Source organism: Giraffa tippelskirchi, chromosome 2 (assembly GCF_054371585.1).
Source record: "Giraffa tippelskirchi isolate mGirTip1 chromosome 2, T2T-mGirTip1v1.2.pri, whole genome shotgun sequence".
In the NCBI taxonomy this organism is placed as follows: Eukaryota; Metazoa; Chordata; class Mammalia; order Artiodactyla; family Giraffidae; genus Giraffa; species Giraffa tippelskirchi.
Window position 1 is genome coordinate 33,243,939 of NC_137276.1, and position 15,693 is coordinate 33,259,631.

The following is a 15,693-nucleotide window of genomic DNA, read 5'->3' on the forward strand; positions in this document are numbered from 1 at the left end:
AAAGAACTAAACAGACATTTCTCCAAAGAAGACATACAGATGGCTAACAAACACATGAAAAGATGCTCAACATCACTCATTATTAGAGAAATGCAAATCAAAACCACAATGAGGTATCATTTCACACCAGTCAGAATGGCTGCTATCCAAAAGTCTACAAGCAATAAATGCTGGAGAGGGTGTGGAGAAAAGGGAACCCTCTTACACTGTTGGTGGGAATGCAAACTAGTACAGTCACTATGGAGAACAGTGTGGAGATTCCTTAAAAAACTGGGAATAGAACTGCCATATGACCCAGCAATCCCACTGCTGGGCATATACACCGAGGAAACCAGAATTGAAAGAGACGCGTGTACCCCAATGTTCATCGCAGCACTGTTTACAATAGCCAGGACATGGAAGCAACCTAGATGTCCATCAGCAGACGAATGGATAAGGAAGCTGTGGTACATATACACAATGGAATATTACTCAGCCATTAAAAAAAATACATTTGAATCGGTTCTACTGAGATGGATGAAACTGGAGCCCATTATACAGAGTGAAGTAAGCCAGAAAGAAAAACAACAATACAGTATACTAATGCATATATATGGAATTTGAAAGATGGTAACGATAACCCTATATGCGAGACAGAATAAGAGACACAGATGCATGGAACAATTATATGGACTCTGAGGGAGGTGAGGGTGGGACGTTCTGGGAGAATCGCATTGAGACATGTGTATTGTCATATGTGAAACAGAGCACCATTCCATGTTCGATGCATGTGACAAGGGCTCAGGGCCGGGGCAATGGGATGATCCAGAAGGATGGGATGGGGAGGGAGGTGGGTGGGGGGTCCGGGAAGGGGAACACATGTAAACCCATGGCTGATTCATGTCAATGTATGGCAAAAACTATTACAATATTGTAAAGTAATTAGCCCCCAACTAAAATAAATAAATTTATAAAAAAAAAAAAAAAAAAAAAAAAAGACTTCTACACAAATCCTCATGGTAGTTTTATTTATAATAGCCCCCTCCACCCCCACCAGAGAAAACCCATCTGTCGATCAACATATGAATATTTAAACATACAATACAACGTATGTTTTCAACAGACTACCACTATACAATAAAAAGTAATGAACTATTTGATAAATAACACAACATAGACAAATCTAAAAATATTTTTTTTCCCTGGATGAAAGCTGCCAAGCCAAGGAAAAAAGAGTGAATACTTACTGTATGATACCATTTCTATAAAATTTCAGAAAATATAAACTACAGTTACTGAAAGCAGATGAATCATTTCCTGGGGTGGGAGGAAGGAAGGGAAGGATGGAGGTATTCTAGCAGGGCAGAGGAAAACCTTTGAGAGTGATGCATATATTCATTGTCTTGACTTTGACAATGGTTTCATATATATATATATATATATATATATATATATGTCAAAATTTGTCAAAATACACACTGTATGTGCAGCTTACTGTATGCCAACTACTTCTCAATAATGCTATTTCTAAAAATTAGAGAAAGCATGTGTAGTAGTGGGGTTTGTCATTTACCACCAACACCACTAAGCCCACTGGCATGTACTCTATAACTCACTTCACTTTTAGTCATTTACGTTTTTCATTTCATCAGCCAAAGTGCTGAAATAGGGGGAATATGGGAAAGGTGTTAGAGAATAGTTCTTGGGATAGGCATGTTGCTTGTTTGAGTTAAGACTGGCATAGGCAACAATCCGCTCCATAGTACTAGTATATACTTATATCCACTGATTTTTACTTGTAATTAGGGAAGATGAGAGCAGTTGGGTTGAGTTTAGGAATCAAGAAGAGAAAGGACAAAGAAGACATGGAAAGCGTTGGTGTGCACTGAACCCCACTAGGTCCCTTGTCCTTGGTTTGGCCCCTGATGATTAGGCTCAGTGGCTGGAGAAGCTCTTCTACTGTGAGATTTTGGGTACAAACATTATTGCTTTAAAGTCTAGATACACAATATGTGGTATGGATTCAGAGAAAATAGGGCCGTTCTGCCCATGTTTGTACAGAATCCAGTGCCTCTTGAGTATTCTGAAGTTTGATAGCTTTGGGCTCAAGGATAATTGGGGGGATAACACCCTTGGCACAGATGGTGGCATCATAATCAGGGGCAATGTCAGCAGTGGTGGTGGTGAGATTCTTTTAGATGGCTTTGAGAGCTTTGGAGGCTGAGTCAAAAGAACACACATGCTGACGACTATAGCTAACAGTCACTTCTAAGCACATATATGAGGACTCCTCGGAGGCTTCCAGAAAATTTTGCAAGGGATTGGTGGAGGTTTTGTGAGTAGAAGGTAGAACAAGAATAAGACCTTAAATTATTTATGTTAATGTGATTTCTTTTAAATCCATAAACTCAAAATTTCTGTTAACATTAAAGTTACACACTATTAACCTGGGCTGAAGTAAGGAGCTAGGAAAAAAGAAGGGAGATAAAAAGGACAATTCACTGTGGTTTTCCCCGTATACTGTCTTGCTTTCTGCTTCATTTTGTGCTTTTCCATCAACCACCTTTCCCTTGATGTCATAATTATGGATCATTTTGGCTTAGTGCCAAGAAATAATGGCGTCGGATAGATAGCATCACCAGCTCAATGGACAAACTCTGGGAGATAGCAAAGGACAGGGGAGCCTGGTATGCTGCAGTCCATGGGGTCACAAAGAGTCGGACACAACTTACTGACTGAACAACCACCACAACAAAGGTTAACACGGGCCATTTCTTGACTAAGAAAATTCATCGAATGGCCCTCTTGCAGACAGTCCAGTTTAGAAATGTAAAAACCTTGCAAAAGAAAATGCAATATATTCTGGCTCCCATTTTAATCTGATCTCTCTTTTCTCCTAAGAAGAACAAATGTCAGGGAGTTCAGGGTCATAATAGACAATATTGAGATTCTAGTGATCACATGCCAACTAGGAAGCCATGGTATTCAGTTTCTAAGCCCTGGGTGTGTTGTTGCTGTTTACTTGAATCTGGGGAAGGGCTGAAGTTTGAAAAAAGCTACCAGTACCCCTGATTCCTGTCTTTAGTTCACAGCCACTGCTTTTGAGATCTTCCTACATCTCAGTAAACAATGTAAAGCACCTTAATGTACATACTTTTACTATAGTATGTACATTAAGTATATATCATAGTATATACCATAGCAAATATGCTTAGTGCAGCAAACCTTGAAAATATGCTAAAGCTTGGCTACCACGAAGTTCACACGTATATAAAATGTTCAATTGCAGAAACCCAGTTTCCCCAAATTCTTGGTATATTTATCCCTCCTCTTCCTATGTGTGGTTTATGACCTCTGTTATTTTTGAACTGACTTGTCTGATTTTATTTCAAGTTGCTCCATATCCTTTTTAGAAAATGTTGTAAATAGACACTGCATCTAAAAGCAAATTAACAAATACGTTCACAGACTTCATTCAGTCTGAACCTAGAATTACTTCAACATTGATTATTATAATTATTCTACTTTACCTCATGCTTTTCAATAATCATTTCATCAAAAATGTTGATATATATATTATCCTTTATTTTAGATAAACTTGAGAAGTTACAATCATGTCCTGGTAAGCTGTAAATAAGAAAACATATTCAGATGTTTAATTGATTTTATAAAATCATTATTCATAAAGGACTATAAAATTACTTGTGTTATTTTATAAAGTGTAAGCTAAGAAAAGCTATGTGTTTTCAAGATGACTGTTATCTTTCATTAGACTCAGTATCAAAAAATCTACAGACAATAAATCCTGGAGAGGATGTAAAGAAAAAGGAACCCTCCTACACTGTTGATGGGAATGTAAATTGGTACAGCCACTATGGAGAACAGTATGGAGGTTCCTTAAAAATCTAAAAATAGATCTGCCATATGACCCAGCAATCCCACTTATGGGCACATAAGTTTCTTCAGTCATGTCTGACTCTTTGCGACCCTATGGAATGGAGCCCACCAGGCTCCTCTGTTCATGAGATTCTCCAGGCAAGAATACTGGAGTGAGTATCAGTTCAGTTCAGTTCAGTTGTTCAGTCATGTCCGATTCTTTGCGACCTGATGGACTGCAGCATGCCAGGCCTCCCTGTCCATCATCAACTCCTGGAGTCTACTCAAACTTGTGTCTATTGCATTGGTGATGCCATCCAACCATCTTATCCTCTGTCATCCCCTTCTCCTCCTGCCTTCAATCTTTCCCAGCATCAGGGTCTTTTCCAATGAGTCAGTTTTCCCATCAGGTGGCCAAAGTATTGGAGCTTCAGCTTTATCACCAGTCTTTCCAATAAATATTCAGGACTGATTTCCTTTAGGATGGACTGGTTTGCTCTCCTTGCTGTCCAAGGGACTCTCAAGAGTCTTCTCCAACACCACAGTTCAAAAGCATCAATTCTTCGGTGCTCAGCTTTCTTCACAGTCCAACTCTCACATCCATACATGACTACTGGACAAACCATAGCCTTGACTAGATGAACCTTTGTTGGCAAAGTAATGTCTCTGCTTTTTAATATGCTATCTAGGTTGATCATAACATTCCTTCCAAGGAGCAAGCGTCTTTTAATTTCATGGTTGTAGTCACCATCTGCAGTGATTGTGGAGCCCCCCAAAATAAAGTCTATCACCATTTCCACTGTTTCCCCATCTATTTGCCATGAAGTGATGTGACCAGATGCCATGATCTTAGTTTTCTGAATGTTGAGTTTTAAGCCAACTTTTTCATTCTCCTCTCTCACGTTCATCAAGAGGCTCTTTAGTTCTTCTTCGCTTTCTGCCATAAGGGTGGTGTCATCTGCATATCTGAGGTTATTGGTATTTCTCCCGGCAATCTTAATTTCAACTTGTGCTTCATCCAGCCCGGCATTTTGCATGATGTACTCTGCATATAAGTTAAATAAGCAGGGTGACAATATACAGCCTTGATGTACTCCTTTCCCTATTTGGAACTAGTCTGTTGTTCCATGTCCAATTCTAATTGTTGCTTCTTGACCTGCATACAGATTTCTCAGGAGGCAGGTCAGCTGGTCTGGTATTCCCATCTCTTTCAGAATTTTCCAGTTTGTTGTTATCCACACAGTCAAAGGCTTTGGCATAGTCAATAAAGCAAAAGTAGACGTTTTTCTGGAACTCTCTTGCTTTTTCTATGATCCAATGGATGTTGGCATTTTGATCTCTGGTTCCTCTGCCTTTTCTAAATCCAGTTTGAACATCTAGAAGTTCACGGTTCACGTACTGTTGAAGCCTGGCTTGGAGAATTTTGAGCATTACTTCGCTAGCATGTGAGATGAGTGCAATTGTGCGGTAGTTTGAGCATTCTTTGGCATTGCCTTACTTTGGGATTGGAATAAAAACTGACCTTTTCCAGTCCTATGGCCCCTGCTAAGTTTTCCAGATTTGCTGGCATATTGTGTGCAGCACTTTAACAGCATCATCTTTTAGGATCTGAAATAGCTCAACTGGAATTTCATCACCTCCACTAGCTTTGTTCATGGGGATGCTTCCTAAGGCCCACTTGACTTCACATTCCAGGATGTCTGGCTCTAGGTGAGTGATCACACCATCGTGGTTATCTGAGTTATGAAGATCTGTTTTGTATAGTTCTTCGTGTATTGTTGCCACCTCTTCTTAGTATCTTCTGATTCTGTTAGGTCCATACCATTTCTGTCCTTTATTGTGCTCATCTTTGCATGAAATGTTCCCTTGGTATCTCTAATTTTCTTGAAGAGATGTCTAGTCTTTCCCATTCTATTGTTTTCCTCTATTTCTTTGCATTGATCACTGAGGGAGGTTTTCTTATCTCTCCTTGCTATTCTTGTCAAAACCCACAGCACATCCAAGGCTTCCCAGGTGGCACTAGTGGTAAAAAATCTACCTATACTGCAGGAGATGTGGGAGACGTAGGTTCGACCCCTGGGTCAGGAAGATCCCCTGAAGGAGGGCATGGCAACTCACTCCAGTATTCTTGCCTGGAGAAATCCCATAGACAGAGGAGCCTGGTGGGCTATAGTCCTAGGGTCACAAACACTTGGACATAACTGAAGCAACAGAGTACACACTCATAGAATGAACAACACAAAGAATGAATTCTAATGTAAATTGTGGGCTTTGTCTCATAATATGTCACCACTGTTCCGTTTCATAAGAAATGTACCACACTGACACTTAGGAAAGCTGTGTGTGTGTGTGTGTTGAAGGGAGAGGATATGTAAGAATTCTGCTTTCTGCACAATTTTACTAGGAACCTAAACTCTCTAAAAATGATAAAGTCTATCAATTTGTTTAAAATGGAAGAAAAAGAAACTCAATCTCATTAGAAATCCAGGAACGTAAATTAAATCACAGTAAGAACATCACTTTAGATCCACCATATTAGAAAAATTAATTTAAAAAATATTATATTATTGAAGACATGGCACAAGAGGAACTTTTATACTGAGAGTGTATATTGACACAATCACTTTGGAAAAAAAATTGACATTACGTAGTAAAGTTGAAGCAATTCCACTCCTGGATATGGATCCTGGAGCAGAGGGTCTCAAAGTGTCTCCTGACTAGTAGCATCAGTAACACCTGGAACTTGTTAGAAATGGAATTATGTATCAGCATTACTCTAGAACTATTGAATTAGAAACTATGGAGTTGGGCCCAGCAATTTGTTTAAAGAAGCCATACAGGTGATTTCAGTGCACAAAATAGCTTGAGAAGTGAAGTGAAGTGAATTCGCTCAGTTGTGTCAGACTCTTTACGACCCCATGGACTGTAGCCTACCAGGCTCCTCAGTCCATGAAATTTTTCAGGCAAGAGTACTGGAGTGGGTTGCCATTTCTTTCTCCAAGCTTGAGAACTACCATCTTAAAAAGAAACTCTTAGATGTGTGTTCCAGATAACAAGTACAAGAATGTTCAGAGCAACAGTATTCATGACAGCAAAACACTAAAACCAGGCAAATGTGCATCAACAGGATAAAGAATAAATAAATTATGGCATTTCAACACAGTGGAATACTATAACAAAGTGAAAATGAAGGAAGGAATAGTTATGAACATGGATAAATCTCTCAAAATAATGAAGAGTAAAGAAACAGGTTGCAAAAGATAATTCAATTTATATACAGTTGAAAAGCATCCATAAATAAATAAAACATAGCTAGGGATGAATACCTATGATTTAAAATCATAAAGAAAGAGAGGGAAAGATAAACACAAGGGTAACATGGTTGTTATCTCTGGGGAGAGAGAAAGGGGATACAGTTAGGTATTGGCACAGTGGAGCCTTCAAAGTTACTGGTAACACTCCATTTTTAAAGCTAAATGGTAGATACACAAATATTCATTTTCCTTCAGAACATGTATTTACATATACATTATATAGGGGGCTTCCTTGCTGACTCAGTGGTCAAGAATCCGCCCGCAGTGCAGGAGCCACAGAAGACGCAGGTTCAATTCTCGAGTCGGGAAGAGCCCCTGGAGGAGGGCAGGGCAACCCATTCCAGTATTCTTGCCTCGAGAATCCCATGGAAAGAGTAGCCTGGTGGGCTACAGTTCACAGGGTCACAAAGAGTCAGACATGACTGAAGCGACTTAGCACACACGCATACGTTATCTACGTAAATACACTTCATAATTTAAAAACTTAAAAATTAAGCCTGTATCAATCATTATTTTCAATAAATGGCTCCAGAAAATAATTCTGTTATTGGTTTATTTTAGAAGTCAAGGAAAAATGGACTCCAACTTACATAAAATCTGCTTTAATTTCTTCGTTCCAGCATGGATGAGATCCACTGGCAATGCTGGTTTGGTATACAGTGTGCTGAAAGGAAACTTCTACAAAGGGATGCACAGTATCCTGAAACACAGGATAAACACTGACTAAGTTTTTGTAATATTTTATATAATTGATAAAAGGTAGAAATTAGTTACTGGCTGATAACTAGATGGTTTGGTTTTTCTAGTTTTTCAAATAACCATTATTTATTCATTCATTCATTCAATTAAGATTTCATCCTATTTACTATCAGGTACGATTTTGCTAGGATTCAAAAATACATGGATATCGTTAAGGATTTTTATCTTAAGTCTGTCAGGAGAAAACAAACAGGTAAGCAATTAATGGCAATGAAACAAAAGAAATATATTCAGGATATAATAGTTACTCGGGAGAGAGAATGATTAAACTTTTGGGGGTGAGGACAAAGAGAACTTCACAGAGAACACATTGCTTGGGCTTGAGCTTCGAAACATTAAATAGTAGTTCTGCTGCTGCTGCTGCTAAGTCGCGTCAGTCGTGTCCGACTCTGTGCGACCCCATAGACGGCAGCCCACCAGGCTCCCCCGTCCCTGGGATTCTCCAGGCAAGAACACTGGAGGAGTGGGTTGCCATTTCCTTTTCCAATGCATGAAAGTGAAAGTGAAGTTACTCAGTTGTGTCCGACTCTTTGCGACGCCATGGACTGCAGCCTACCAGGCTCCTCTGTCCATGGGATTTTCCAGGCAAGAATACTGGAGTGGGGTACCATTGCCTTCTCCAAAATAGTAGTTCATGTGGCCAGTAACACATGAACATGAAGTATGGTGGCCATTCCAGGCAAAGGAAAGGGCAAGAATGGAGGACTTCTAGAACAAGTAGTAGTGTGATATGATACCGCTGTGGGGTGGAGAGAAATGTGGCTGGCTGACGGGTAGATAAGAACCAGATAAATACAGATTTTGGTAGACTTTCTAAGGAGCTTGCATTTTATTCTATAGACCCCGAGGGCAGGGTAGTAGAGAATGAAATGGTTAGAATTACATTTTGTAAACAGACCCTCACTGTGTTATGGAGAGTAAACTGGAAGCCCGAGAGATTAGCGATGGATAGTCCAGTTAGGGGCCAGTTGCAATTCAGGGAAAACATGATCAAAACTGCGCTTTAGAGAAGTGTTAAATACTTACCTCATTTAAGATCTCATCTGAGGCTAATGATTTGATTGTTTCTTTATGTCTGAGGCGAGACATAGGTGATATCGAATAAGTAGGCATATCCAAGGACCTTCAGGAAAAACAATATAGAGACATACACTTTAATTAATTTCAATATTCGTTTTGGTGCGAGTAGGTGTGTTTTTGCTTATGCTTATGTGCTGTGTTGTTGGGTTTCTGCTAATGCTTATAGAGATATATAAGTCAGTTACCCTGGATCTTACAGTTTGCTTTGGGTCTTCATATCATAGGTGGTTAGAGATAAATATGTGACAATCACTACTCTGAAAGGGTAGCTCCTCAGTGCTGAGCTATGGATGGGAACCAGTCTGTGGTAGAGTCTTCACGGATCCTCAGCAAAGAGAGAAAAATAGGGTAGGTAATACTTTGAGCTATATTATTCCTATTTTTGGTGTTACAGTATTCTTCCTTTTACAGATTAATTATTGCAGAAAGTGAAAGTCGCTCAGTCATGTCCGACTCTTTGCAACCCCATGGACTATACAGTCCATGGAATTCTCCAGGCCAGAATACTAGAGTGGGTAGCCTTTCCCTTCTCCAGGGAATCTTCTCAACCCAAGAATTGAACCCAGGTCTCCGACATTGTAGGTAGATTCTTTACTAGCTGAGCCACAAAGGAAGCCCAATAAGTCCAATTATTGTAGAAAATGGTAGTAATTTTAAAATGTCCTTATTTCACAAAACAGCCTTGAAATGTGCATTTGTTTTGAGAATATCAAGTGTATTATAAATAAAATCATATTTACAAAACATAGGCAAAACCTTTAAGAGGTTTTAACTGTAGATTAGTAGCTGGTAAGCAAAATGTTTCTCATAGGTAGAATTCACGGGATAAATGTAAAATAAGCAAGCAGAGCACACCTGTGTTAAATGTAGGTAGGGATACTCAGTATTCCTTAGGTACCTGGGAATGAAATATTCACAATATATAAATTATATATAAGACTAAATATATGACACTTGATATTCAGGATACACAAAATATTCAGGATGACTTCATTTGGCCATTCTGACCCCACATATCCTCTGCCCAAGAAACACCAATAAAACACAACATTCTGAGTGCCTGCAAAAGAGATGGTAAGATCTGATTTTTATAGAAGTCACCTAAAATGACAAGTCCAAAATGGAGCCTATTCTCTTCTGTATTCTACTATTCCACTTCCAACACTCTGAGTGGACAGTATAATTGGCAATAGCTGCTTAAGTTTTCAAAATAGGGAATATGAACAGAAAGCATTTATTTAATATAGCACCCAAAAATACACGTTAAAGATACTTCAGGCATCTCAAACTTCTGCAAACTTTCACTACACTGCAATGACAGTTAAGTTTCACTATTCAAATGAAGATATCAACTCTCATTCAGCTTTTGTATGTAGAGCGTCAATAAAGTGCAAAGTTTTATTAAAAAGACAGTTTAGAAATTTACATTTAAGACGTTTTTTGTAACTCCAAAAATTGGTGGAATTGCCTTACCTATTAACTGTTGTTTTCCTTGTAGGAATATTATAAGCTCTCAGGATTCTGATAAGGATATTAATATCTCTATCACAGATAGTCTGTGCCGCCACTTTTTTTCTTTCTTTCCTCTGAGGCTTTAACTTTCTTCGTTGTTCAAGAAGCTTACAAACTGCGTATGTCAACTGGCTAAAAAGTGGTCAATCACAATGATATAAAATAAACTTAAGATTTGAAAGATAAAGATTTTTAAAATTTATTATAAATAAGGTCATTATTCTGAACCATGTTCTCTTTATTGTGTAGGGGAGACAGAGTTGTCTTAGACCCAAGAAAATAATCTTTTTCTGAGCATAGAAGAGATTCTGTGTTTTAAGAGAGCATCTGATTGCTCCATGTTCTTTGGGTATATGGTCCAAGAAGAGATAGGGCATGGAGCGGTAATCCCATGAAACATGATGTTATTTCAAAAGATTATTCATTTTTTAGGAATCATTCTCTTGATCATTTTCTACATAGTTCTGAGTAGGAGTTAGTTGTAAGTGCTGCAACTCTTGGCAACACAAACCTATATGGAACCTATATGGAAACACAAAGTTATATGGAATTATAACTTTATGGTCACACTTGTTTTCCTCCACAGACTGAAAATAAAAACTTCAGACTACCCTACAAAGTTATAGTCATCAAAACAACATGGCACACAAAAAAAATAGCATAGTACTGGCACAAAAACAGAAATGCAGATCAATGGAACAGGACAGAAAGCCCAGAAATAAATGCATGTACTTCTGGTCAATTAATCTAAGGAGGCAAGACTATACAATGAAGGAAAGACAGTCTCTTCAATAAATGGTGCTGGGAAAACAGGACAGCTACATGCAAAAAATGATATTAGAACATTCTTCACAAAAATAAATTCAAAATGTATTAAAGACCTAAATGTAAGACTGTATACTATAAAACTCTTAGAGGAAAACATAGGCAGAACACTCTCTGACATAAATTGCAGCAACATCTTCTTCAATCCATCTCTCAGAGTAATGGAAATAAAAACAAAAATAAACAAATGAGACCTAATTAAACTCACAAGTTTTTGCACAGCAGAGGAAACAATAAACTAAATGAAAAGACAGCTCACAGATTGGGAAAAATATTTGCAAATGATGTGACCAAGGGATTAGTCTCCAAAATTTATAAACAGCTCATGATGCTTAACATCATCAAAACAAACAACTCTATCAAAAAAGGGGCAGAAGACTTAAACAGACATTTTCACCAAAGAAGACATACAGATGGCCAAGAGGCACATGAAAAGATGTTCAACACTGCTAATTATTAGAGAAATGCAAATCAAAACTGCGAGGAGATATCACCTCACACCAGTCAAAATGGCTATCATCAAAAAACCCACAACTATAAACATTGGCCAGGGTAGGAAGAGACGAGAACCCTCCTACACTGTTGGTGGGAATGTAAATTTGTGAAGCCACTATGGAGAACAGTATGGAGGTTCCTTAAGAAACTAAAAACAGAGCTACCATATCATCCTGTAACCTCACTCCTGGGCATGTATCCAGAGAAATACATGGTCTGAAAGGGAGCATGCACCCCAGTATTCATTGCAGCATGTTTACAATAGCCAAGACATGGAAGCAGCCTAAATGTCCATATACAGGAGAATGGATTAAGAAGATGTGGCATATATATACACACACACACACACATATATATGTTTCTAATCTATATATGTTTCTTCATATATATATATATATATATATAATGGAATATTATTCAGCTATTGAAAAGAATGAAATAAGGCCATTTGTAGCAACATGGATGGACTTAGAGACGGTCATACTGAGGAAAGTAAGTCAGAGAAAGAAATGTTGTGCAATATCATTTATATGTGGAATCCAAAAAAAGATACAAATGAACTTATTTACAAAACAAAAACAGACTCATAGACTTAGAGAACAAACTTATGGTTACCAGAGGGAAAGGGTTGAGGGAGACAGGGAGTTGGGATTGACATGCACACATTGTTATATTTAAAATGGATAAACAACAAGGACCTACTGTACAGCAAAGGGAACTCTGCTCAATATTCTGTAACAACCTAATTAGGAAAAGAATTTGAAAAAGAATAGATACATGTATGTGTATAACTGAATCACTTTGTTGTACACCTGAAACTAACACAACATTGTTAATCACCTGTACTCCAATGTAAAATGAAAAGTTAAAAAATAAGTTTTCATCATTGGCACACACACATCACTGTCAGTTCATTTCACTCACTCAGTCATGCCTGACTCTTTGCAACCCCATGGACTGCAGCATGCCAGGCTTCCCTGTCCATCACCACACACACCACTATATATGACTACTAAATATGAAATAGATAACTAATAAGGACCTATGTATAGTACAGGGAACTCTACTAAATACTCTGTAATGGCCTATATGGGAAAAGAATCTTAAAAAAGAGTGGATATATGTATATGTATAACAGATTCACTTTGCTGTACAGCAGAAACTAGCACAACATTGTAAATCAACTATACCCCAATAAAAATTTTTTAAAAATAAGTTTTTATTTAAAAACATGTGCTAATAGAAGAATTACTTCAAGGTGTATTTTAGAATAGAAATCCCTCCCCCAAAATATATCTCAGCATCCTAAACCAATTAAAACCTTCCTGTTAATACTAAGAATCTGCAAGTGGCCCCAGAGTGGTTTCCCAGATATGTAGCATCCCTAACTCCTGTTCCTACACTTAAGTCTCACAGATAGGACAGTATGAGAACTGAGTTCCTTCAACCAAAGTCTCCCCTGGAAGCTGCCTGTGGATCACAGAGTCCTTATATCAGTCCTTGCTAAGGATTCAGTTTTGAAAGGGGGAGATTATAGGCTTAGTGCATGGTGCTACCACCAATGATTTTTCCAGAATCAGTCCCAGGACAGGGAGATCTGAGGGAAAAACTAATTTGGGACAAAGGTGTTTTGCTTTCTTTTTTATCTTGCCACAAGGAGAGGGTTAAAAACTAAAATACTATATAATTGAAAATATAAATCATAGATATGTCCAAAATGGAATTTTAAAATTATTAAAAAGTATTTAAATCACTATATTTCATTTTATGCTTTGTAACTGGATTTTGACCTTAATACAAAAGGAGTTATTTGAGGACTCTGAAGGAACTAGCTTATAGCTTTATATTTCAGATTTAAACAATAATAATTTTAGTATGTACCTTGCAGATACAATTTCTTCATAATCAGCCACAATATCTGATAAGTTAAATTTGCTAACTTTGACAATTCTTCTCATTACCAACCTTCTCATCTACAAAAAATATTGTTAAGAAATGAAGAGTTCATATTTTAAGATTAAGTATACACAATGCTACTGGTGTCACTCTTGTTACTCTTACTTTTTGTAAGTAAGGAATGGGAAGGGGAATTAGTGAAATTATGGTTCTGTTTCCTACCATTATCAAAATCATTCCTAACACTCTCATTATGACCCTCTCATCTCTTTTTAACATAACTCAGAGTATTCACTTAGACAGAATTAGTCTTCACCAAAGAAGATGATTACCTGTGAATGTGTTTCTACAGCAGTCACTTGTATTCACACAAATCTTGATCCATAAAGAAATGTCATCACATTTCTGTATCTCCTTTGAGTCCATCCTATTCTGACCTTAAGTTCTCATTCTGTCTGCTTGGTAAGATATTCAGTGCTTCAACAGAGCCATTCCCCTAAGCCTGTGCTGCTTGCAGAACCCACAGAAATTGGCTTCTCTAAGGACTCTGAAATTCTTTATAGTCTAAGGAAATTCCTCCCTTTCTACTCTAATCCCATCCTTCACATCAGGTGTAGACTTTTAGAAATGAAACCAGGAAGAAGCGTGTCTCGAGGCAAATTTCTGCTTTCTGTCCTGCCACAAATCATCCTGGAGATAATGTCACCTAGAGACTGTGTACACATGCACGTGTCGCTTCACTTGTGTCTGACTCTTTACGATCCTATGGACTGTAGCCCACCAGGCTCTTGTGTCCATGGGATTCTCTAGGCAGGAATACTGGAGTGGGTTGCCATGCTCTCCTCCAAGTGATCTTCCCGACCCAGGGATTGAACCTGCATCTCTTACCTTTCCTGCATTGGCAGAAGGGTTCTTTACCACTAGCGCCACCTGGGAAGCCCAACCTAAAGACTAATGATCTGCTTAAATTACATAGGAAAGTGAGGTGGTAGGAGAATGGGAAAAATAGAATTCCTAAGAATTACTCTGCCGTGTGTGTGTGTGTGTGTGTGTGTGTGTGTGTGTGTGTGTGTGTGTTAGTCTCTTTGTGACCCCATGGACTGTAGCTCACCAGGCTCCTCTGTCTATGGAATTTCCCAGGCAAGAATATTGGAGTAGTTTGCCATTCCCTTCTCCAGGCGATCTTCCCAACCCAGGGACTGAACCCAGGTCTCCTCCATTGGAGGCAGGTTCTTTCCCGTCTGAGCCACCAGGGAAGCCTGTATGGGCAACAAACTGCCTTGAAGATGAACCACATCCCTCTCTCCTCTGACCCCATTATTGTGCTTGAGGCCTCCCTCCCTTTCTTTCTTTCTTTCCCTTCTCCCATCCCTTCTCTCATTCTCTCTCTCCTTCGCTCCACTGGCAGCACACAGACAGAGCTCCTTGCTCTTCCTGCCACAGGCTGCGCATATTCCTTTCTCAGTTTTCACATGTGGCTCCATCAGCCTGCGATGTTCTTCTCCCACGAAAACTCTAACTTTTTGGAGCTCCAACTCCAGCTCCCTCAGCTTTCAGGTCTTTTGTTGAAGTGTCACCTTCTCAGGGGCTTTCCAGGCGGTGCTAATGGTAAAGAACCCGCCAGCCAATGCAGGAGACATAAGAGATGTGGGTTCAATCCCTGGGTCAGGAAGATACCCTGGAGGAGGGTATGGCAACCCACTAGAGTATTCTTGCCTAGAGAGTCCCATGGACAGGGGAGCCTGGTGGGCTACATCCCACAGGGTCACAAAGAGTCGGACACAACTGAAGTGACATGGCACACACACATGGAGTTAATAAAGAAGGTGTAGGAGGGGCAACGGTGAGTGGGAAAAACACCTGCCAATGATAAACAGGAAGCACTGAAAGACTATGATATCTACAGTGGTCCGCATTTCCACCGCTTTCTCAGAGGAACAGAGTACAAACTAGCACA

The 15,693-nt window shown here is 38.9% G+C and overlaps 1 protein-coding gene across 50 annotated transcripts in view; it reads right to left on the reverse strand.

Moving 5' to 3' along the window:
• The window catches only part of CC2D2B (coiled-coil and C2 domain containing 2B), a 109,853-nt gene that overhangs the window by 31,964 nt on the left and 62,196 nt on the right, over nt 1-15,693 (reverse strand). For 48 of the 50 annotated variants that reach the window (XM_081551512.1, XM_081551628.1, XM_081551593.1 and 45 more), the window contains 5 exons: nt 13,722-13,813; nt 10,482-10,652; nt 8,955-9,051; nt 7,760-7,869; nt 3,510-3,606 (listed from right to left, as the gene is read on the reverse strand). In XM_081551512.1, the coding sequence (XP_081407638.1) occupies nt 3,510-3,606; nt 7,760-7,869; nt 8,955-9,051; nt 10,482-10,652; nt 13,722-13,813 (567 nt within the window). The remainder of the gene's footprint in view (nt 1-3,509; nt 3,607-7,759; nt 7,870-8,954; nt 9,052-10,481; nt 10,653-13,721; nt 13,814-15,693) is intronic. The other 2 variants (XM_081551650.1, XM_081551661.1) reach the window with 2 other exon arrangements.